A 24,347-nucleotide genomic window follows, 5' to 3' on the forward strand; every position below is an offset into this window, starting at 1 on the left:
TTTTTACGACTGCAGTTGTGGAAAAAAATCGTAGTTCCCTGCTGAATGTCAAACACTGACCATTCGCTCTTGACAAAGCTTCTCAGTGCAATCCCAAACATTTGATGAGTAGGAGATGGAGAAAGGCTAGAGTTAACACTTCAGTCACTCTTGACCAAAAAATGTACAGTTTCTCCCTCTTTTTTCCATCTTCGACATTTGCATTTTATCCTTTGAGTATTATGGGCGTTTTCATGACCAGCATATATATTGTATATTAATAAAGACAGAGATGCAAAATAGATTGCACGCCTCATTCTGCTCACTTAACAGACGCAATCCACTTTGCACACATTTAGTAGATCAGCTTTGTGTGTGCTATCAAGTTTGCACATGCTTTAGCACACTCAAACATTTAGTAAATCAGGATCGATGGAGAAGAGGATTGTACTTTGTCAGGCCTCTGCCTTCACACCTGTACAACTTGGGTGTCCCACCTGAAGACTAAGCTCCTGCTTGTAGATCTTGACCACAACAAGGTAGCAATCTCTCAGGGGGGAAACTAGAAAATATAAGTAAAATAAATTAAATTAAATATCCTTTATTCACATTTTATCAATCATCACAACATTTATCTTAACGTGATGGTCTAATTCTTAAACTAAATTTAACCTATTAGACTTCACACACAATAGTCAATATTTACAAAACTGAAAAGTACAGTAGTCTTATGAATAAAAAAAAAACATTCTTCTCAAATTAGCTTATCATCTGGTCGGCTGAATTATGCCTCAAAGTTCCTGTATTCTCCACTATTTACACACAGAGAACCCTCACAGCACTGCCTACACTCTAGACATTTCAAGCTATGTTTTAGCTCACTAACCAAGAGTCATCAGGTCCGCCTGTTCTTTTAAATCACAGGTGTCAAACTCAAACTTCATTTAATGTGGCCCTTCAAAGACTGGAAATAATGTGCTTTATTAACGTACTTTCTGGCTAAATGTATTTGTTCTTTTAATTTTGACAGAAAAAAAAATACTGCAATTATATTAGAAGTGGGAATCTTTACCTCACGATTCGATTACGATTCTTGGGATGGCGATTCGATTCAACACGTTTCCTGTTATATATTATTTGGTACATACAATTTACTCAAACCTTTTCAAAACAAATGCTCCTCTTGGCTACTGAAATATGATTTGTACGCACATTTTTGGCCTAAAAACGTCTTTTTAAAAATGTGTTCATTTTTTTGTTTTCAAAAATCCCAGAATGTTAATCTAATCAAAGAAAATAGAGCAAACCAAACTCAAACCCAATCCGAGCTTTAAAATACTAGAACTTTACAAAGTTATTGAGAAAACAAAAATATCATGCTAAAAAAAGGAACAACTAAAATTTGCTAAACAACAGTATCAGTAATAACAATAATAGCAACATTTCTTTAATATTTTTAATTCAAAAAAAGATTATTTCAAATAATAATATTTGGTCAAAAGAAATACATAAATAATCGATTCTCGAAGATGTTTAATCGATTGAGAAGCGGAATAAATAAAAAATTGTGATTTAAATGGGAATCGATTTTTTTGAGCACCCAGTATCTTGTAAATGTTATTATCTGTCATGCAACAAAATATTCCAAGCATTTTTTTTTCTTTGGTTATCAATCAATCAATCAATCAATCAATCAATCAATGTTTATTTATATAGCCCCAAATCACAAGTGTCTCAAAGGGCTGCACAAGCCACAACGACATCCTCGGTACAGAGCCCACATAAGGGCAAGGAAAAACTCACCCCAGTGGGACGTCGATGTGAATGACTATGAGAAACCTTGGAGAGGACCGCATATGTGGGTAACCCCCCCCCTGAGACTGAATGCAATGGATATCAAAAACAAATACATAAATATCAGCTTGTCACCTTGACTTACTATTTCAAAGCAAGTTATCCATCAAACTGTTGATAAATTATAATAAACAAAATTGCCTATACAAACAAGACTATTATACATGTATATTTATAAATATTACCCGAGGGCAGCCATAACTAGAATGGGGCCCTCACTAAAAACGAGTTTGACACCCCTGTTTTAAATTATATTAATATAATTGTGTTCTTTAACCAGTGAGCAAGTAGACACTTACAGCGTGAGAAAGTTCACATTGAAACAAATAATGGTAGCCCACATTTTAGTTTTCATCACCGTTTAAACAGGAATAGCAACTGATAGCTCTTTTCAACGATATAGCTCATTTCGACAGAACACCTGAAGCAGCAAATACACACAGCTTTAACTTAGTCTGGAGATGTTCTGATCGATTGCTCATCTGCTGATAGCATCAAATAACATCAACGATAGAATGTATCCTTCAGTTTCTTCCAGGTGTTCACACATTACGATGTAGATAGAACATGTTAAAGCCACACTTTTGTTTTGCCGCTGCCGCCGCCGGTGTGAGTTTCAACGTATTCATCTCAGAAGCAAAAGCATCTGATTGGCCCGCCTTTGTCGCTAACTCCCACCCTCACTCATGTTGTACGCTATAAAAAACTGCAATTAGATACAGTATATTCCGAAACTTGTCCCACTCATTTACAAGACAGAATTAAATATAACTGGATTTTGTTTTTGACAACTTTTAGTTTTGTTTTTATTCGTCGACGCGGGTTTATTGAGGGCTGAGGGCGGACTCGCGGAGCCTGACACAGCCGAGGGACAGAAAAGAGGGAAAATTATTTCACACAAGTGTTGTAGCGCAGGGTTCCACAAACTTTCCATGTGTGGTAGATCAAAACAGCAAAAAAATGAGCACTGAAAATTCAACTCACAATAACGCTGAAGTAGTGGAAGACCTGGGCGTGTTTCTTTGCGCAGAGATGGTTCCCAGCATGTTGATGGCATATACTATATACCAGTGTTTCTTAACCATAGGGCTGGGGCCCAGTGTTGGGCCACGAGCGCCACAGAGAATGTAATATATGTGTTTTTCAGCTGTAGTCCGTATAGGCAGCAGCGGTACTCAATTGTAATACACGTTTTCACCACTTTTGGCAGTAATGACAATATCAAACAGAAGAAGGCTGGCACCAATGTCATAGAGAAATTTCTTAAGCGAAAAAAATATCACTAAAGTGGTGAAGCTGTATTTTCATTTTCACTTTAATTTTATTGACAGTTTAGTTAAGAAACATAATTATTTTTAATATAGTTTATTTATTTTAGCACAACATAATACATATTGTATGCAAATGTATTGTTTATTTGATTAGTACTTATTTTTCTAATCAGCCTGACCTGAGCCTAATATTTATATATATATATATATATATATATATATATATATATATATATATATATAATATGTGTGATTAACACATGGTTTTATATCATTTGACAAGGAAGTAAACTGTAAGTAGGTTAGATATAATTATTGATTATGATCAAAATCAAGTGTAAGTTCACTAATGCAGGGGAGTGGTCCCCTGGCTCCTCTGTAGTGGTCAAAAAGGTTAAGAACCCCTGCTATATAAAATGACCCTGCAGGGCACTGCAGATGGAAATTAGCCTTTGGCTACAATCTGTCACATTAACATTTAGTATGTCCATTAATGTGCATTGTCCCATGTACTATAACAAAGGAGTTGTAATATAGATCTATTAACAAGCTTATTGGTGTGTTTAGTAGGACAGGCGAAAGTTAGGTTGGAGAAAATGCGGTAGTTTATCAATTAATTAATGTTTCTGTGCGGCCCTGTAGTAAATGCGTCACGGATCAGGACCGGTCACCAGACCGGTGGTTGGGGACCACTGTTGTAGCATGTCCCTATTTTAGCAGATTTCTCTGCTATTGCGGATCATTTTGTCAACTTGTAATATATAGATTTTGTGGGTATATTAAAAAGTACTTTCTCAACTTCAAACACTTTGATTGGAGGGGGCAACACTTTTATTTCAGGGGGCTCTGCCCCCTCTTGCCCCTACGTATAGCCGGCCCCGGTCTATGGATAGGTCTGAAGCTGTTAAAGAATTTAAAGCACTGAAAGTTTAAAAAAAAAAATATATATATATGATTTACTTTTAACACTTTTCTGAGGGCCTCCGTTTTTCGTCACTTAGGAGGCTTAACATAGTTTTGAAGTAAGTAGATTTAAGGGTTAAATGATCAAAAAGTCTTCCTATTCCTCTTTGGACATGTTGAATTGTGCAACAGTAAACGTGATATACAAGGGAAACTCCAGACTCTTGAACGCATCATAATTAAATTATCCCCTCAACTCCCCCCAAAAATGGATTAACTCGCTGGAATAAAAAAGACAATATAACATACATCCATAAACGTGGACGCATGTGAAAAAGTGCAATATATTATCTGTACAGTAATCTAGTTATTTATTTATATATATTTATTTATTTATTTTATATATATATATATATATATATATATATATATATATATATATATATATATATATATATATTTATATATTATTTATATTTATTTATTTATATATGCACCGTATAGCTTTTTTATCCTGCACTACCATGAGCTTATGTAACAAAATTTTGTTCTTATCTGTGCTGTAAAGTTCAAATTTGAATGACAATAAAAAGGAAGTCTAAGTCTAAGTCTAAAAATGTGAATATCGTGCAAAAGTCCATTCAATTCAGCACCTGAACTTCAAATGTGAAACTAATATATAAAATAAACTCATTACATGCAAAGTGAGATATGTCAAGCCTATATTTGTTATAATTTTGACGATCATGCCTCACAGTTTTTGAAAACTGCACATTTTCAGAGATTTTCAATTTAAGGTTTTAATAAGATCCAAGCTATAATCATCAAAAGCCTCATGGATTAGTTGCTGGAATAAATGAACCCTTACACAATGGTTAAATGTTTTGAGTTTCACCTATACACTAGTACCTGGGTTCATGTATCCCGCCGATTTCGATACCGATCACTCAGGAGTGGGATCGGCCGATAACGATCACATGTTAAATATCGGTAAATTTTAAATGTATTTATAGCAAATTCTATAACAGTCTAACAATATTAACACAATATCTAAACTAATTCCTTATTCTCTTGTTTGAGCAAAAAAAAGGCCACAATAACTAAAAAAAGCAAGGACGACGAACTACTACTGATTAAAATCGTTTGGGTTTTGTCCTCAAAGTCTTCCTGTGTCCAGGAGATTATTACCTGACTTAGTAAACATGAACAAAAACGGAAAGAAAATTATTTTGTGAAACTAAAACTATCGATCCAAGTATCGACCATACTCTAACAGTATCCTTGTGATCTACACTCCCTTTACGTGTAGCCTGGCCGCTACATGGCAACAGACCACCGTTATACAAACCCCATTTCCATATGAGTTGGGAAATTGTGTTAGATGTAAATATAAACGGAATACAATGATTTGCAAATCATTTTCAACCCATATTCAGTTGAATATGCTACAAAGACAACATATTTGATGTTCAAACTGATAAAAAAAATGTTTTTGCAAATAATCATTAACTTTAGAATTTGATGCCAGCAACACGTGACAAAGAAGTTGGGAAAGGTGGCAATATATACTGATAAAGTTGAGGAATGCTCATCAAACACTTATTTGGAACATCCCACAGGTGAACAGGCTAATTGGGAACAGGTGGGTGCCATGATTGCGTATAAAAGTAGATTCCATGAAATGCTCAGTCATTCACAAACAAGGATGGGGCGAGGGTCACCACTTTGTCAACAAATGCGTGAGCAAATTGTTGAACAGTTTAAGAAAAACCTTTCTCAATCAGCTATTGCAAGGAATTTAGGGACTTTACCATCTACTAGAGATGCGCGGATAGGCAATTATTTCATCCGCAACCGCGTCAGAAAGTCGTCAACCATCCGCCATCCACCCGATGTAACGTTTGATCAGAACTTCACCCGCCCACCATCCGCCCGTTGTTATATATCTAATATTAATACAAAATTTTTAAAAAAGGGTGAAAACTACGCGAATTGCACCTTGTGCAGACAAGATTTTTCGATCGGACACGGAGGAATTAGCGATGTAAAAGACCACGTTGGGACAAAAAAACACAAGTCTAATGCCGTTGCTAGCGATACAAGTGGAAAACTTTCAACGTTTTTCGTCGCCCAAACAGATTCTTTGGATGTGATAAATGCCGAAGTTTTATTTACGGAGGCAATAATTGAGCATGGACTTCCAATCGCACTGGCTGATCACATGGGACAGTTAATAATGTAATGCAACCTTTAAAAATCATTACGCGGTGATCGCGATCCCAAAAATAAACTTTTCTTGCATGATAATGTCCAGAAAAATTCGCTTTATATTACTATAGAGTCCTTTTAACGAATGAGTTTGATGGTTTATCACAAACCTTAAATGAAAGAAGTCCTTTGTTCTCCTGCACCGCATGCGCAATCCTGTCGGCTGTATTTCACAGCACGACATACTGTAAAAAGTGTTTATACTATTTATACTTTCAATTAACAAATTGAAGTCTTGTGAAAGGTTGACAGGATAACTGGCATTAACTGTCAAAATAATTTCAAACTATTGAAGTTAGCTTACAGAATAAACATGTCAATCAACCCATATGATTTTTGCTGTAATATTTTTGTTTTGAAAAGTCACTGTGACTGATAGAAAAGTGATGGTTTTAGCAACATTTTAACCTGTCTGAATGCTAATAGTCATTTTGCGTCGGGGGGCGAAGCCCTGAACCCTCCACCAGGACTTTGTCCTGGACCTACCGGGGCCTGCGGCCCTTGGACCCTGGCTACTAGGTTTTTCTGATTTAAAAGTTGGCAGGTATGGTGAGGTTATAAAGCTTTTGCCTGTTAAAGAAAGGAGACTGATCCAATGCACAGACATTCGCGTGCCACGCTGTCACGACCCAGACGCACACCAGTGCGCAATCATATGGGAGCCGCGCTGAGCGCACCTCCAAGCGCGTCTCGCTGCCGGCGACGGCCAGATATGGGCCCACGCTCCAGCGCCATCCATTTTCAGGGCTAGTTGATTCGGCAGGTGGGTTGTTACACACTCCTTAGCGGGTTCCAACTTCCATGGCCACCGTCCTGCTCTCTATATCAACCAGGGTGAGCCCCACCCCTTTCATGAGCGCACTACGCGCGGAGTGACCCCTGTTACGCGCCCCCGGCAACAGGGGTGGCAAGCAGGTAAGCTGCGCGGGCGGAGCGCGCGGAGTGACCCATGTTACGAGCCCCCGGCCACGGGGGTGGCGGGCAGGTAAGCTGCTTACCTGCTGCGCGTGACGCCGGCCGCGGCGAAAGCGGACGAGGCGGGGTGTCGGTGCGGTGGGCGCGGTAGTGACCCTGGACGTGCGTCGGGCCCTTCTCGCGGATCGCTTCAGCTACGGCTCCCGGTGGGGCCCTCTCGGGGGAAGGGGCCTCGGTCCAGGACCCCGGCGAGGCGTCCCTTCTCCGCTCCGTAAAAGTGTCCATCTCTTTTCTTTTTTTTTCTTCTGTTGTGGCATATGCAGCAGGTGCCTGCTCGTTTTTCGTATGTGGGTAACAACATTTAACTATGTATATATATTTCCGAATTGGTTTAACTGCCACCCGCAAAAAAAAAAAAAAAAAAAAAAATTAATCCGCCCGACCCGACCCGCGAGCGGATAAAATCTTAGTTTTTTTAATTTCATCCGCCCGATCCGCGGATAATCCGCGGACTCCGCGGTTGTGTCCGCAAACCGCGCATCTCTACCATCTACAGTCCGTAATATCATCAAAGGGTTCAGAGAATCTGGAGAAATCACTGCACGTAAGCAGCTAAGCCCGTGACCTTCGATCCCTCAGGCTGTACTGCATCAACAAGCGACATCAGTGTGTAAAGGATATCACCACATGGGCTCAGGAACACTACAGAAACCCACTGTCAGTAACTACAGTTGGTCGCTACATCTGTAAGTGCAAGGTAAAACTCTCCTATGCAAGGCGAAAACCGTTTATCAACAACACCCAGAAACGCCCTCGGCTTCGCTGGGCTTGAGCTCATCTAAGATGGACTGATACAAAGTGGAAAAGTGTTCTGTGGTCTGACGAGTCCACATTTCAAATTGTGTTTGGAAACTGTGGACGTCGTGTCCTCCGGACCAAAGAGGAAAAGAACCATCCGGATTGTTATAGGCGCAAAGTTGAAAAGCCAGCATCTGTGATGGTATGGGGGTATATTAGTGCCCAAGGCATGGGTAACTTACACATCTGTGAAGGCGCCATTAATGCTGAAAGGTACATACAGGTTTTGGAGCAACATATGTTGCCATCCAAGCAACGTTACCATGGACGCCCCTGCTTATATCAGCAAGACAATGCCAAGCCACGTGTTACATCAACGTGGCTTCATAGTATAAGAGTGCGGGTACCAGACTGGCCTGCCTGTAGTCCAGACCTGTCTCCCATTGAAAATGTGTGGCGCATTATGAAGCCTAACATACCACAACGGAGACCCTCGGACTGTTGAACAACTTAAAGCTGTACACCAAGCAAGAATGGGAAAGAATTCCACCTGAGAAGCTTAAAAAATGTGTCTCCTCAATTCCCAAACGTTTACTGAGTGTTGTTAAAAGGAAAGGCCATATAGCACAGTGGTGAACATGCCCTTTCCCAACTACTTTGGCACGTGTTGCAGCCATGAAATTCTAAGTTGATTATTATTTGCAAAAAAAAAAAAAAAGTTTATGTTTGAACATCAAATATCTTGTCATTGTAGTGCATTCAATTGAATATGGGTTGAAAATGATTTGCAAATCATTGTATTCCGTTTATATTTACATCTAACACAATTTCCCAACGCATATGGAAACGGGGTTTGTAGTATCCTCTCTAGTCTAGACTGTTATCTACTTGTTACTAGTTTCCTGTTAAAAGCTACTTATTACTAGTTTGTACTATTTAGTACTTATTTGTGTTGTTGTTTCAATATAGCTTAGCGATTAGCATCCCTTCTGGGAATCCCTTCTTGTCTGTTCCTGCTTGGTTTTACTCAGTGTGTAACAAGTTTAGCCTCGTCTTCCAGTCCTGCAGTGATAATACTACTGGTCGGAAATGTAGTTTATTTACCGCATTGAAGATAATGCGTATGAACATATACTCTTAGCTGCTGGTTGCCTCTGTCAGCAAGGGGATACAAATAAATACTGCATGGCAGGGGTTTCCAAATTTTTCCACTGATGTCCGCAAATTGAATAATGAAAGTATGAAGGGGGACACTTTGAATCATTTTGTACATTAAAGATGCCAAAAGTAATGCAGTATGTGCTAATAAAAAAATTTTTCAAACAATGTTATTTTTGCTTTTGTGTTATAGGTGAAAATAAAATAGGTGTTAATGTTGTATATAATACAACTCATTGATAATGAATTCATTTAATTTTCAGAACAACTTTTTAAAAAATAGCTGCAGGCCTAAAATCGTGGACATTTTCACGGGAATTGGCCAATGCTGTTTGGTCCCGAGTAATCCATTCCAAAAGGTCTGACAAAAAAAAAAAGATCATTTTTTGCTATAACAAATAATGTTTATTTATTTATTTATTTATTTTTGTTAGGTTTTTTTTTGCCTGAGAAGCTGGACAGGACAAAAAAAATAAATACCGGTAATATAAATATTGTGAATCCAATGAATCTGTTTTATACACCCATAAATATGAACACAACACATTCAATTGAGAATACTTTTATTTTTTACATATATATCATAATCAGACTTATATGTATGATGAATAAGATGTTTCACTTTATTGCAGACTTTTGTTGGAGATGAGTTTTTGTTGAATTCAATTGTTTGTAACCTCGCAACGTAACACCTTAACAATAAATAAGTACAGAGATTGCGTGGGATTCTTTCTTTAGGCCCTCCATTTTACGGAATGATATGCAAGTTTCACGACATGCAATGTTTGGCCGTACGATGACTGAGACGGTGTACGAAGACTTGGCCGCAAATTTTCGTCAAACCCAAAAATCATATGAAAAACTAGGTACAGTACCCCTGTGACTTTGTGAAGCATTTTTAAAAAGCATTACTGTGACCATATTTCAGGTGTTACTCGAGGGAATCCGAGGACCGGGCATCGAGGGAGACATCGCCATCGATGATGTCACGCTGGAGGAAGGGGAGTGTCGAGGCCCGCTGCCCGGTGAGTAGCGCTACAGTTGAGACTTCCCATAAAACTTTTAAATAAAGCAAATGTAAAATAGGATCTACAAAAGGGGATGTGATGTCAGACATTTGTCAGCAGGTGGCTGGCGGTTGGGGGTGGGTGGAGAAAATGAGACGGTCGCGTAGCAACATCAATGCAATCACATGAATGACGGCCATGAAGGCAGCTCGTACTGTAATTGGACTGTATGAGCGAAGCAGGGGTACAAACAGAAGTAGGCCACATGAATTTGAGGAGGTGATACCGGCAGGTAGAAGGATGACATTGCTTTGATTGGATCTTCTTTAGCTTCCTCCACCTCACGTGTTCCTCCAACACAGGCGTGTCCAAAGTGAAGTCCGAGGGCCATTTGTGGCCCCCAGCTAATTTGTTAATGGCTCCCAGCCCATTCTAAAAAAATACTATAATAAAAATTTTAAACATAAAAAAGTGTAATAATGGAGTAAACAGTGACATGTAACAAGAAAAAGTTGCAATGTTGACACTAATAACACAAAGCTGCCATGCGGACTGTTATTGGCTCCAATTACTTCACTGGAACGATTCCACTTTGAAATATTTTGGGGGGGAAATATTGCATATTTTGTGCGAAACAAAGTTTTCTTTCACAAAAAGGACATCAAACAAACAAAAAACTATGAAAAAATTATAAAATCTTATAATCAATAGATCTACAGACTTAAGCGTTAAAAGTAAAAAAATATATATAAATATAAATTTGGCTTATTTTCAACACTTATTCTCTTTTTTTTTTATTGTTATGAATTATTGATCTATTTGGGGTTCTAATTACTTCACATCAAATATTCCACTTTGAAATGTTTTGGGGGAAAATGTTGCATAGTTTGTGTGTTTGCCATATAAATAAATATTTTGACATAAAGGGCATGAACATAAAAACAAACTTTATAACGACAGACAGACCTGAAGTTGATCTCGAGATTCAAGCGATAAATGAAAAAATAATAATTTATGACTTATTTGTATCATTTTCATGACTGAGACCCTTCCGGGTACCGGGGAACAAACTTGAGGAAAGCCATAAAGGTAAAAAAAACAACAACTATATATTGTATTGGTTTTAAAAAAAGGAAAAATATCAAAATGGCCCCCGCATGCTTTGATTTTTCAGTCTGCGGCCCTCAGTGGAAAAAGTTTGGACACCCCTGCTCTAACGCCTCATGGACAGACAAGGAGAGCAGTCTCTTTGCATTATTGTCCGAGGAAGCCCTTTTGCAATTTAAGTCAGCCTGCCGTATTTATTTCATGATCTATGATTATTTCAGCTATTCTCCGTGACTTTGAGAGATGTTGATTCACTCCAGGCTACAGGGGCGGTCGGGCCTGGCAGGGCTCACAGACGCGGCGACGCCATGAATTATAAAATTCAATCACGGCGTGATGAATCTTATATGGCTTGACGTGATGTAAGAGGGGAACATTTGATAAGTGTGTCATGGCAGGTGACGGAACGTGACTTCTGGCGGGTGTTGTTCATCGCGAATAGTCCACAGCGACCTCGCGGGTTAGTCCTCGCCCAAAGGGGATCATCGCACGACGAAAGTCACCGGCAGCCGGCAATGTATGGAACCGGAGAAAAGAGAGAGAGGGTCGGCCAAGCATGGCAGCGAGAAGTAGAACCGATAAAAGGTACTCATGTGCATCCCGAAACAAGCCGTTTTTATTCAATGGAAAGTAGCGCTACACAATTCCTTAAATGCTAAACTTATTTGAGGCGAGTCTATAGATTGGTATTCTCTGTTCAGCTAATTTTAATTGGTCAAACATTTTCTAAGATTCCACACTTCAAAATAGTATGTAGGATACCTGCTGATATTGTATTGGATCAACATTGGTATCGGCCAGTTTTGTATCAGAAGTTTCGTTTTATCAGGACAACCCTAATTAGACTCCCCCTTTTTAACAAGGTGACTAGCGACAAATCTAGTAAGGAAATCTTTACTACGCATGTATTGCTTTTCTCAAATAGTAGCCGCCATACTTGCCAACCCTCCCGGATTTTCCGGGAGACTCCCGAAATTCAGCGCCTCTCCCGAAAACCTCCCGGGACAAATTTTCTCCCGAAAAATCTCCCGAAATTCAGGCGGCGCTGGAGGCCACGCCCTCTCCAGCTCCATGCGGACCTGAGTGACGTGTCGACAGCCTGTTTTCACGTCCGCTTTCCCACAATATAAACAGCGTGCCTGCCCAATCACGTTATAACTGTAGAATGATCGAGGGCGAGTTCTTGGTTTCTTATGTGGGTTTATTGTTAGGCAGTTTCATTAACGTCCTCCCAGCGCGGCAACAACACACAACATTAGCAGTCACATTTTCATCTACAGTAAAGCAGTTCGTCTGCCGTAAACAGCAATGTTGTGACACTCTTAAACAGGACAATACTGCCATCTACTGTACATGCATATGTGACCATAACATCTAGGGCTTTTAGAGAGTGCAGTGCACAACTGCGCACACAACAAGGAGACGAAGCAGAATCCATCATCAGAGAGGGTGTTCAGCATGGTTAGAAAAATAGTGACAGAGAATAGAACAAGGATAGACAATTCAACCCTTAACTCAACAATGAGTAGATGAGTGTTATGTGTGTGTATATGTGTAAATAAATGAACACTGAAATTCAAGTATTTCTCTTATTTTTATATATATATATATATATATATATATATATATATATATAGCTAGAATTCACTGAAAGTCAAGTATTTCTTATATATATATATATATATATATATATATATATATATATATATATATATATATATATATATATATATATATATATATATATATATATGAAATACTTGACTTGGTGAATTCTAGCTGTAATTATACTCCTCCCCTCTTAACTACGCCACCAACCACGCCCCTGCCCCGACCACGCCCCCCCCCCACCTCCCGAAATCGGAGGTCTCAAGGTTGGCAAGTATGGTAGCCGCCCTCCATTTTACATGCAGCTCAGTCTTGTTTGTGACATTTAAAATAATTGACAAAAGGAATCGACGGGGGAGTATATGTTCTAAACGTATTGGTTTTGCTTTTAATGTATTTGACTCACTTTTCGAAAATGCGTCTCTGCAAATGATCCAAATCTCAACCCACTGCTGCCACAAATAGATCACAGTCCTTTGGCAACACTGATGCAAGACGGATAGGAAGTACGACTGATTCATGACAACGTCACAGTGAACCAAGACAGCTCAAATAGAGTAAGTCCTAGCTACGTCGCACTTTGCGGCTTCACTCTATCTCAGGTTTTTATAAGCATATTATACCTCTTTTGGGGCTAAATGAAGCATTTTCAGGCATAAAAAATGCTTAATAAACTAAAAATATCAGTACTACAGTAGTATTGACCACTGTGTGAGACCAATACAATCCTAGCGTGCTGTTCAGTATCACACCACTGATTGGCTCAGCCTCAGGCAACATTACTGTACTGGGTGTAATATTGACTATGTGGGTGTTACTTCATGTCTAGAGGGCTCTCGTAATGTTAAAAAACATATTCAAAAGGTTTTTGGAAATATTTTTTATGCTCTGGCTCGGAAAATATTTGATTGATAATTAGTCATTCCTACTTGTTGGACATACATTTAACAATGTAAGACCCAGAACCCATGAACAGTGATAAACTAAGGATTACTGTACTGCAAATAACCACAGGGACCTTTTATTAGGTCAAAAACATTGGCATTACCATCTGTGGCTATAGACAAACCTACTGAGGTTTTTTTTTTTTTTGTATTATCTCTAAACTTTATCTACTTTTAGATGCGCTTCTAAACATTGGTTGCACTTACACAGCTGTTGGTGTGAAAGTTATGCGTGCTGTCATAATATTGTTCACAAAGGCGCCATTATGGCTGACTGAGCAGTTTCTGCTATGACAACATTAGTTGTGTTGCTGGTGTTTTGTGTCATTTCCTCCTGAGAGGCAGCGTCCTCTGCAGTGGACATTTATTTTGTTTGCTCTACTTTGCTAGAGTTACACATTTTTAAATGGCAGAAACTAGGGATGTCCGATAATATCGGACTGCCGATATCATCGGCCGATAAATGCTTTAAAATGTGACATCGGAAATTATCGGTATCGGTTTCAAAATTATCGATATCGGTTTCAAAAAGTAAAATTTATGACTTTTTAAAACGCCGCTGTGTACACGGACGTAGGTAGAGGTACAGAGCGCCAATAAACCTTAAAGGCACTTTTTTTGCGTGCCGGCCCAGTCACATAATATTTACGGCCTTTCACACACATAAGTGAATGCCACGCATACTTGGTCAACAGCCATAAAAGTCACACTGAGGGTGGCCGTATAAACAACTTTAACACTGTTACAAATATGCGCCACACTGTGAACCCACACCAAACAAGAATGACAAACACATTTCGGAAGAACATCCGCACCGTAACACAACATAAACACAACAGAACAAATACCCAGAACCCCTTGCAGCACTAACTCTTCCGGGACGCTACAATATACACCCCCGCTACCCCCTACCCCCCCCTGCCCCCCACACACACCTCAACTCGCCCCCCAACCCCACCCACCTCAACCTCCTCATGCTCTCTCAGGGAGATAGCATGTCCCAAATTCCAAGCTGCTGTTTTGAGGCATGTTAAAAAAAATAATGCACTTTGTGACTTCAATAATAAATATGGCATTGGCATGTTGGCATTTTTTTCCATAACTTGAGTTGATTTATTTTGGAAAACCTTGTTACATTGTTTAATGCATCCAGCGGGGCATCACAACAAATTAGGCATAATAATGTGTTAATTCCACGACTGCATATATCGGTATCGGTTGATATCGGAATCGGTAATTAAGAGTTGGACAATATTGGAATATCGGATATCGTCAAAAAAGCCATTATCGGACATCTCTAGTTGAAACACAAATGTCCACTGCTGAGGACGCTAGTTCTCTGGACCAGTGGTCCCCAAACACAGGTCCGGGGACCGGTACCGATTCGTGAAGCATTTGCTACTGGGCCGGAGAGAAACATTAAATAATATATAAAGGACTGCATTTTCTCTGACTTAACTTTGGCCTGTCCCACTAGACCAGGGGTGTCAAACTTGTTTTCATTGAGGGCCACACCGCAGTCATGGTTGCCAATAGAGGGCCGCTTGTAGCAGTAAATAATTAATGAATTTGCCTATGAATTTAAATATTTTACATTTTTTTACGTAAAGTGTAAAAAAAATCTGTGGATTTGACCTCTGTTTTTTACAGAAAAAAACTGGCAGCTTAGTTGCCAGACTTTTACTGGTGTTATTTTATTTGTATTACTTGTACAACATATTACTGTAAATAGAAATACAGTACCGCTGTTTAATTTTATTTTGGCAACTCAACTGACAGTTTTTTACCATAATAAAATGTGGTACCATAAAATCATCAACCGTGGATTAAAAAAAAAAAAAAGACTGTCAGCTCAGTCGACAGAATTTTAGTGTAAAAAAACAAACATCAGTCTTTTTTTTTCAACTTACAGTAATAGGCTGTAAAAAACTCCCAAAATTTTACAGTAAAATCTATTGGTAATTTTTATAGTGTACAATTTGATGGATAACTTGCTTTGAAACCATAAATTAAGCAGATATTTAAGTATTTATTTGGATTTTGATCAACAAAGTTAGATAATATAATATTTGTTGCAATATTGGACACTATTTTTGTTCCCTGTCAAACTAGAAAAAAACCTAATACCTTTAGTAAGAAAATAAAGAAAGGAAATATAAGGTATTTTATTGACACATATTATTTACAGGCTTTTAAAGGGGAACATTATCACAATTTCAGAAGGGTTAAAACCATTAAAAATCAGTTCCCAGTGGCTTATTTTATTTTTCGAAGTTTTTTTCAAAATTTTACCCATCACGCAATATCCCTAAAAAAAGCTTCAAAGTGCCTGATTTTAACCATCGTTATATATACCTGTCCATTTTCCTGTGACGTCACATTGTGATGCCGATACAAACAAACATGGCGGCTAGAACAGCAATGTATAGTGACATTAGCTCGGATTCAGACTCGGATTTCAACGGCTTAAGCCAGTGGTTCTCAAACTTTTTTTGTCATCCCCCACTTTGGACAAGAGGGAGTTTTCAAGCCCCACCTGCCCCCATCGGCCTAACAGAACGCTAATGCCAAGCTTAACATTTTCAAATTTATTGAACATCAAGTAACATCAAGTTGTATACATTCAAACTCAATAACATAAAATAACATCAAGTTCAATAATAAATAAAATAACTGTGCAGTTGTGGTATAACTTGCATCAAGTTCAATAATAAATAAAATAACTGTGCAGCTGTGGTATAACTTGCATCAAGTTCAATAATAAATAAAATAACTGTGCAGCTGTGGTATAACTCGCATCAAGTTCAATAATAAATAAAATAACTTGCATCAAGTTCAATAACAAATCAAAAAGTGTTATAACTTGCATCAAGTTCAATAACAAATCAAAAAGTGTTATAACTTGCATCAAGTTCAATAATAAATCAAATAACTTGCATCAAGTTCAATAATAAATCAAATAAAAGTGTTGTAACTTGCATCAAGTTCAATAATAAATCAAATAAAAGTGTTATAACTTGCATCAAGTTCAATAATAAATCAAATAACTTGCATCAAGTTCAATAATAAATCAAATAAAAGTGCCACTTTGCAAAAAAGGAGGAGCTATGCATTTGGCAAGACAGGGCAAGTGACAGCACTTTGCCCCGGGAGAGCCACCTTGCTTCACTGTGAAACAGTACGGCTGTATGATCAGCTCCCATTTCCTCACACAGTGCAGAGAACAGTCGCACTTTCAGTGGTCGTGTTTTGATCAAATTTACCGCGCTCACAACATCTGTTAAAACCTCATTGAGTTCGGTCGGGGCTGAGCTGCTTTGACGCGAGTGCTTCCCGGTGAATGACACAGTGTGTCCAACCCTCTTTATTAGAGCCTGCAGCCCGTTTCTTCACCCTGCCATGGTCTATGCGCCATCGCAGCAAAAGCCCACACAGTTTTCCCATTTAAGGTCGTGTTATTTGAGGAAACTGTCCATTATCTTGAACAGCTCATCAGCAGTGGCTCTATTTTTCATGTATTTACAAAACAGCAAATCCTCGCAGTGACTCACCATTCACAAAGCGGACGTATGCGATGAACAGGCAGTCTTTATTGCTGTCAGTAGCTTCGTCCACTTGTAAAGCAAAACGACTTTCTTTTCATTTGTCTACTCAAGATCACTTGCAATGTCGCATATACGTCTCGCAATTGTGTCGTTTGACAGTGGGACAGCTTTTAATTTTGCTGCGCTTGTTCCGCTTAGCCCCGCCCCCATTAGTTACTGCTGCTATGTCTGTCAAACGTTCGCTCCTACCTAGAAATTTAGAAAACTAAGTAATTTACATTTATTTATATAGCGGATTTCACTGACGGAATCACAAAGTGATTTACAGTGTGTGTAGAAAATGAAAGCATAGTAAAAAAAAAAAAAATCTAAGAATATAATTTAAAAAAAAAAAATTTAAAGTGAAATTTCCTCCCGTTCCTCGCGCCCCACCTGTCATGTCTCTATTCCCCAACAGTGGGGCGCGCCCCACACTTTGAGAAACGCTGGCTTAAGCGATTCAACAAATTACGCATGTATTGAAACGGATGATTGTAGTGTGGAGGCAGGTAGCGAAAACGAAATTGAAGAAGAAACTGAAGCTATTGAGCCATATCGGTTTGAACCGTATGTATGCGAAACCGACGAAAACGACACGACAGCCAGCGACACGGGAGAAAGTGAGGACGAATTTGGCGATCGCCTTCTAACCAACGATTGGTATGTGTTTGTTTGGCATTAAAGGAAACTAACAACTATGAACTAGGTTTACAACATATGAAATACATTTGGCAACAACATGCACTTTGAGAGTGCAGACAGCCCAGTTTAATATATTCTGTAGACATACCCTCATCCGCTCTCTTTTCCTGGAGGTCTGGCGGCAGATTTCTTTGACTTTATCGTTGGAAATGCATCTGCTTTGAGTTTCGCAGGATATCCACACATTCTTGCCATCTCTGTCGTAGCATAGCTTTCGTCGGTAAAGTGTGCGGAACAAACGTCCAATTTCTTGCCACTTTCGCATCTTTAGGCCACTGGTGCAACTTGAATCCGTCCCTGTTCGTGTTGTTACACCTCCGACAACACACCGACGAGGCATGATGTCTCCAAGGTACGGAAAACAGTCGAAAAAACGGAAAATAACAGAGCTGATTTGACTCGGTGTTTGAGAAAATGGCGGATTGCTTCCCGATGTGACGTCACAGCGTGACTAGAAAGGCGTTTAATTCGCCAAAATTCACCCATTTAGAGTTCGGAAATCGGTTAAAAAAATATATGGTCTTTTTTCTGCAACATCAAGGTATATATTGACGCTTACATAGGTCTGGTGATAATGTTCCCCTTTAAGGGCCATATAAAATGACGTGGAGGGCCAGATCTTGAGTTTGACACCTGTGCACTAGACACACCAATGAGCTTGTTTATAGATGTACAATAAAACTCCTCATAGGAAGTTGCCATTTGTTATAACTTTGTGACATAAACACATTAATGAACAGATCAAATATAAATGTCACAGATTGTAGCCAAAGGTTGATTTCCATCAGCATTTCATTGCAAAGAAACAAGCCCAGGGCTCCCACTAATTCAGCGTTATAGTGAGTTGTATTTTTCACAAGTGGGAAGCCGGTCCCTGAAAATAATGCCTACATTAAACCCGTCCTAGGTGCAAAAAAGGTCGGGGACCACTGATCTGGACAATATTGGCGATACATTGCTAATATTCCCATTGAGTGGTTAGCATTCATCTAACGCTGATTTCCTTCCAGACCGCAACTCGACGGCCCCCTCCCACACCGTGCATATATGGCTGCTGTGCGTCACCTTGGTGACGACCCTCCTGGAGGGTCAGAGGTGACCCCTCTGGCCGCCATCCCAAGAGGCGAACATTCAGACCTGCCGTCTGTGAGCTGTACCTGCGGCATCCCCGTCACCAAAGATCCACGCATCCCGAAAAAGCAGCAACGCCGCCGCCGTCCTCTGGCAGATCTCTGTTGGGACAAAATGACAAACTGTGATATATGTTGGGAAGGAAAAAAAAGACACAAAAATAATCAATAGATCAAGATGTGCTAATTTTTTAGAGTTGGGGAGACTCTTTATGAGCACAAGAGGTGAGACAGTTTGTAAAGCACAAGAACAATTTTATGAAGAAAAAAAATATATATATATATATATCTTTGCAAGGCGGCTGAATATAGATGCTGCTGACATTTGGAGGAGGAAATTGAACCAGACCTTTCTCTGTGTATCTTTATCTTCATTTTGCTTGTTTTTCACCCGACGCCCGACTCAAGTCGCTCTCTGCTTGGTGCTGTACTGAAGAAAACCCTTAGCAACATTTCCCCTTCTGTCCGCTTCAAAGACGCCTCCTCCCCGATCATGGCTGCCTATGTATCTTCTTACACTGTGCTCACGCGTCCAAGCGACGGTGCAATGGCAGAACGGACCACGCCAAGGAAGCGGCGACGGTTGGACGACACTCTGTGGCGATGACGTCCAGTGTGAAGGTGAAGTGTGAGTGAGGCCTAACATCAAGTCGTGTCGCTCCGCCGGACACATAAGAAGCCACTTTTCTTTCTGCCATGAAAACAAAGTGCCTTCCAGATTACGACGGCGAAATTGTGAGCTACATGGAACACACGCGCTTCGTCCTATGGGGCTATTTTCTACACGTGTGTCTCTTTCGCCCCACAAGTGCTGACAACGTCGCTCTTGTGGAGTATCGGGCTCTTCTGGTTCCGGGACACAAGTTTCGATGTTTCGTCCTAATGAAGGATACAAAAAGACACTGGAATGACTTCTTCTTCTGTTTTTAAATCAAACATTACCGCGAGAGTGACCGCGGCGGCGCCTCACTCGTCTCCGCCACCATTTCTACGACAACAGAGCAAAAGATGATAATAATGATAATAATAATGTCGATAATAGTCATGATATTTTATTACTCCAGCGAGAATGTTTCTCTGCTTTTACACAAACTGTGAAATTTGACTGTCTGGAGGATCTACCTGAGACCATAACCTTAACCAGCGGGGATTTTTAAGAAATGTATTGTCAAAAAAAAAAAAAAAGAAAGAAAGAAAACAAGAAGTATTCTGTTCATTGTTGCTTATGACAAATGCTTTGAGAACTCGTGTCCAGTTTCTTCATTTTCTTTCTTTTGCCATTTGCATCGCTCCAACATCCCAGCCCCATGGAAACTCTTGAGAAGCAAAGCGATTTGTATAACTTGTAAATGTTGAAGAAGCTCTTTTGCAGAGGTTTATGATAAATGTTTTATGTTGGTGTGTCCAGGAAGCACAACCATAAGTGTCATTTCTCCACGCATGTCGCTCCGGTCGCAACTGAATTCAGTAGGATTCCTCACGAAAAGCTTGGAAATGAACAGCAAACTGACATCAGATGTTTACATCAAGTCATCATAGAAGGGATGATATACAGTGGTACTTCCACTTTTCATATATTTTGGTTTCCGCCAAAATTTCTGGCAAAAATTTTGCATACATTGCGCGTGAAAAACTAAACTGTTTGTCCGCGTATCATTCAAGGTAGTGCTCACACAAAGAATTCACGCATTGACTCAATCTCTGTGCTTTTTTACAACTGCAAAATAATCCACCATGGGACCAAAGAAAGTTGCCAGTACGCTTTGCAGCTGCAAAATATTTTAGTTGTCGGATATTCTACTGAAAATTCCCTGGATTCTTCAAATAATGGGATAAAACATGTTTGTTTGCTTAATGATAAATTATAAATATATAATAATAATAATGGATTAGATGTATATAGCGCTTTTCCAGATACTCAAAGCGCTTAACAGAGAAGTGAGAACCCATCATTCATTCACACCTGGTGGTGGTAAGCTACATTTGTAGCCACAGCTGTCCTGGGGTAGACTTGTGGCTTAAGTTATAAGAAAAAATAAGACAGCTAATAAAACAAATCTTCTGTTTCTAATACAAATAAAGTGCATTGCAATTTACTTGTCTTTGAGAAACAGCATCAAATGTAAACATTGTAGCCCATTTCAAAATAAATCATATCCACTTGCATTTTTACAACCAGTTCACTAAACTAGAACATATTTTTATTCCAGAATTATGTTTTGACTTTAAAAACCGGAAGTAGCATGTGTTTGCGAATTAGCGATTAGCGCTAGTAAATCGTTTCTAAAACTCCCCTTTTGCATCGCTGTGGCTGTATTTTCAAAGTAAGTACCGTATTTTTCGGAGTATAAGTCGCACCTGCCGAAAATGCATAATAAAGAAGGAAAAAAACATATATAAATTGCACTGGAAAAAAACTGCGACTTATAGTCCGAAAAATACGGTAAGTAAGTACATTTTATTCATAAAGCGCTTTTCACAGATAAAATCACAAAGTGCTGTACAAAACATAGGTGAAGTAAAACAACAATTAAAAAAACAACAACAGGGGCAACATAACAAGAATACAAAGTGAATTAAAATATTAAGTAACATTACTTTGCTGTCACTACTGACAATCACTTAAAGTCTGCTAACATCAGTAAAGCCAGTATGTCTTATACACTCATGCTACGAGTTAACAGTTTGAGCTAGATAACAGTAATATCTTTTATTTTTACCAATAGATAAAAATTGGATCCCTCAAGGCAGAAAAAAATCCTCTTATCATATTTTGGAATCGAGGTACTCGAATGACTTAAGGATTGTTATTGACTTTGCTTAGCTAATACAGTAATAGGTCGTAGCTAAATGCGAAATAGAGAGAAACCACCATATGATTTTTTTATAAATATATTGAAAACAGCCATAAGAGCGGGGCCACAACATTTGAAGTGTCAAGTGGTGAGGCACGACTTCTTTTTATGGGAACATTTGCTTTGTTTTTCGTGTGATTTTTTTTTTTTAATGTCAGTCCTTTTGGATCTGACAGACTACCCAAAACTGATGTACTTGAACCATTCTGTTTGCAGCATGTTGAAATGATTACACATAGTAGATCATATTATATTTTTTAAAAACAAGAATTTGACACACAAGTTTACATTTAGTTTGGATTTTCTTGATTTTACACAAGGTCAAAAATGACCTAGACATGTGAAATAACCGGTGCTGAAGGTTACAGAATGTCTTTGAACCTCACAAGCCCAATTCCTGATAACCTCTTATTTGGGATTATAACTGAAAGCAGCTGATAGCAAAAAAAAAAAATTCATTCATTGGATTGATGACTCAATACTCAATTGCTTGTATTCCGTCACGGGATTTCTTCCCGGAAGTGAAAAACAGTGGTGTTCAACCAACCCAAGATGACTGTTGTGAAGCAGGCAGCGCGCTAACTCTCAGAATACGCAAGGGGCCTAGATCTTCCTGCAAAAAGCAGATGTTAACAAAAAAGAATAAATTATGCGTTGGAATAGATCCTTAACTTTATCAAACAAAGATATGTCAAGTGATATCAGGCATCATCTGTCGGTGGAGTTCCCAGACATATTGAACTATCTTGTGCTCCAGGAGTCATTATACATGACAAAAACAGATGGAAACTTGGAAAAGCATGAAGGTTTAAAACTTATTTGTGTGTGGCTGGGCCAAGGACATTGGTATCAAGACTCTCCCAGATAAATCAAGTAAGATTGCATTTTATGATTTAACTTTGAATCTTGCGAGGACACTTGTGACTGCATATCTGTTTCACAAACTAACAATTACTAAATAATCGCCATATTTGATTTTTGTCCTGTTGTTATATGCACTCTGACACATTTGTGTACAAAATAAAGAGGGGAGATGTAGAACCTTTCCCTGACAAAGTATCTGATACAAGTATCTGTTTGTTAAACATTTAAGTACAAACAATATCAAGATAATACTTATTTGGGAAATACTAAACGAGTGAAGTCTGCAATGAGGTGGCGACTTGTCCAGAGTGTACCCCGCCTTCCGCCCGAGTGCAGCTGAGATAGGCTCCAGCACCCCCCGCGACCCCGAAAGGGACAAGCGGTAGAAAAATGGATGGATGGATAAATTAGTAAAGTTTATTACATTTTATATCAAACAAACCTTTAACGAAATGGTCACTGCAAACTTCGACACTGCTCCCTAGCACTGGACAGCGTGCCACTTTTCTCATCGTCTTTCGTAAAACCTTGCTTTCTTCCGCCCTTTTATGGAGCTAGAACACTGCCAGTAAGATTCGGTATCGAAAAAAAAAATCAATTTTGTAGAAAAAGCTGTATTGGCACCAAAACAAGTTTTGGCGACAAATAAATACAAACATTGAAAAAATACTTTATTTTTGGTGGATGTTTTTGATGCCAATATTCATATTTTTGTACACTTTTATTGTTTCTGTGTGTTTCAAAGGTTTTTTATGATCGCTTCACTTTTGTACGATTTTGTTTCCTTTTTTTCGGTTCCGCTTCTTTTTTTATGGTATCAAAATATTGGCAGAGTTTTAGCGCGAGGAGCGGGCGCCTGTGGCTTATATCAAGTTTACTCGGAATCAGTTTTACTGAACTTGAGCATGCAAGTAAAACACCGTATAAGAAGAAAGGAGGACATAGGGCATCTAAATGACGTTTAAAAAAAGCTTCAAAATATGAAATTATGAAGCAAAAGTTGTTTTATCTTGAGTAGACCTGTGTGTGTTTGTTGTCCTGCTCAGAGAGAACTCTTGTATTTGTAAACAAGATACAGTGACCTACTTTACTACTCTTAGACTACTTCGTAAAGCTCTCTGGTCAACTTTACTTTCACAATTAGTTTTTATATATGCAGTTGAATTTAGCACTAAGAGGTTATTAGGATATATTTATGTTATTTATTAAATGTTTAATTCAATACTATGCATACATTCTCTTTACAAAGCAAATAAATGACTTTAAAGCAATTACTCATATTTATTAGTCATGATACATTTTACAGAGGATTAATTATATGATTGTTTAATTTTTTTAAATAAAATGTAACAAGGTAGCCATTAGCTTCGCTCACCTAATGATGTTCTGTAGTTGGATGT

General features: G+C 38.8%; 1 protein-coding gene across 4 annotated transcripts in view; it reads left to right on the plus strand.

Annotated features, from left to right (window-relative positions):
* LOC133576197 (MAM domain-containing glycosylphosphatidylinositol anchor protein 2-like) overlaps positions 1-20,472 on the plus strand; it is a 494,633-nt gene extending 474,161 nt beyond the window's left edge. For all 4 annotated transcript variants that reach the window (XM_061929249.1, XM_061929248.1, XM_061929251.1 and 1 more), the window contains exons 17-18: positions 10,075-10,171; positions 19,109-20,472. In XM_061929249.1, the coding sequence (XP_061785233.1) occupies positions 10,075-10,171; positions 19,109-19,197 (186 nt within the window). In that variant the 3' untranslated portion in view covers positions 19,198-20,472. The remainder of the gene's footprint in view (positions 1-10,074; positions 10,172-19,108) is intronic.
* Positions 20,473-24,347: the final 3,875 nt, after the last annotated feature.

The sequence above is a fragment of the Nerophis lumbriciformis genome, linkage group LG34 (genome assembly GCF_033978685.3).
Source record: "Nerophis lumbriciformis linkage group LG34, RoL_Nlum_v2.1, whole genome shotgun sequence".
NCBI classification, from domain to species: domain Eukaryota; kingdom Metazoa; phylum Chordata; class Actinopteri; order Syngnathiformes; family Syngnathidae; genus Nerophis; species Nerophis lumbriciformis.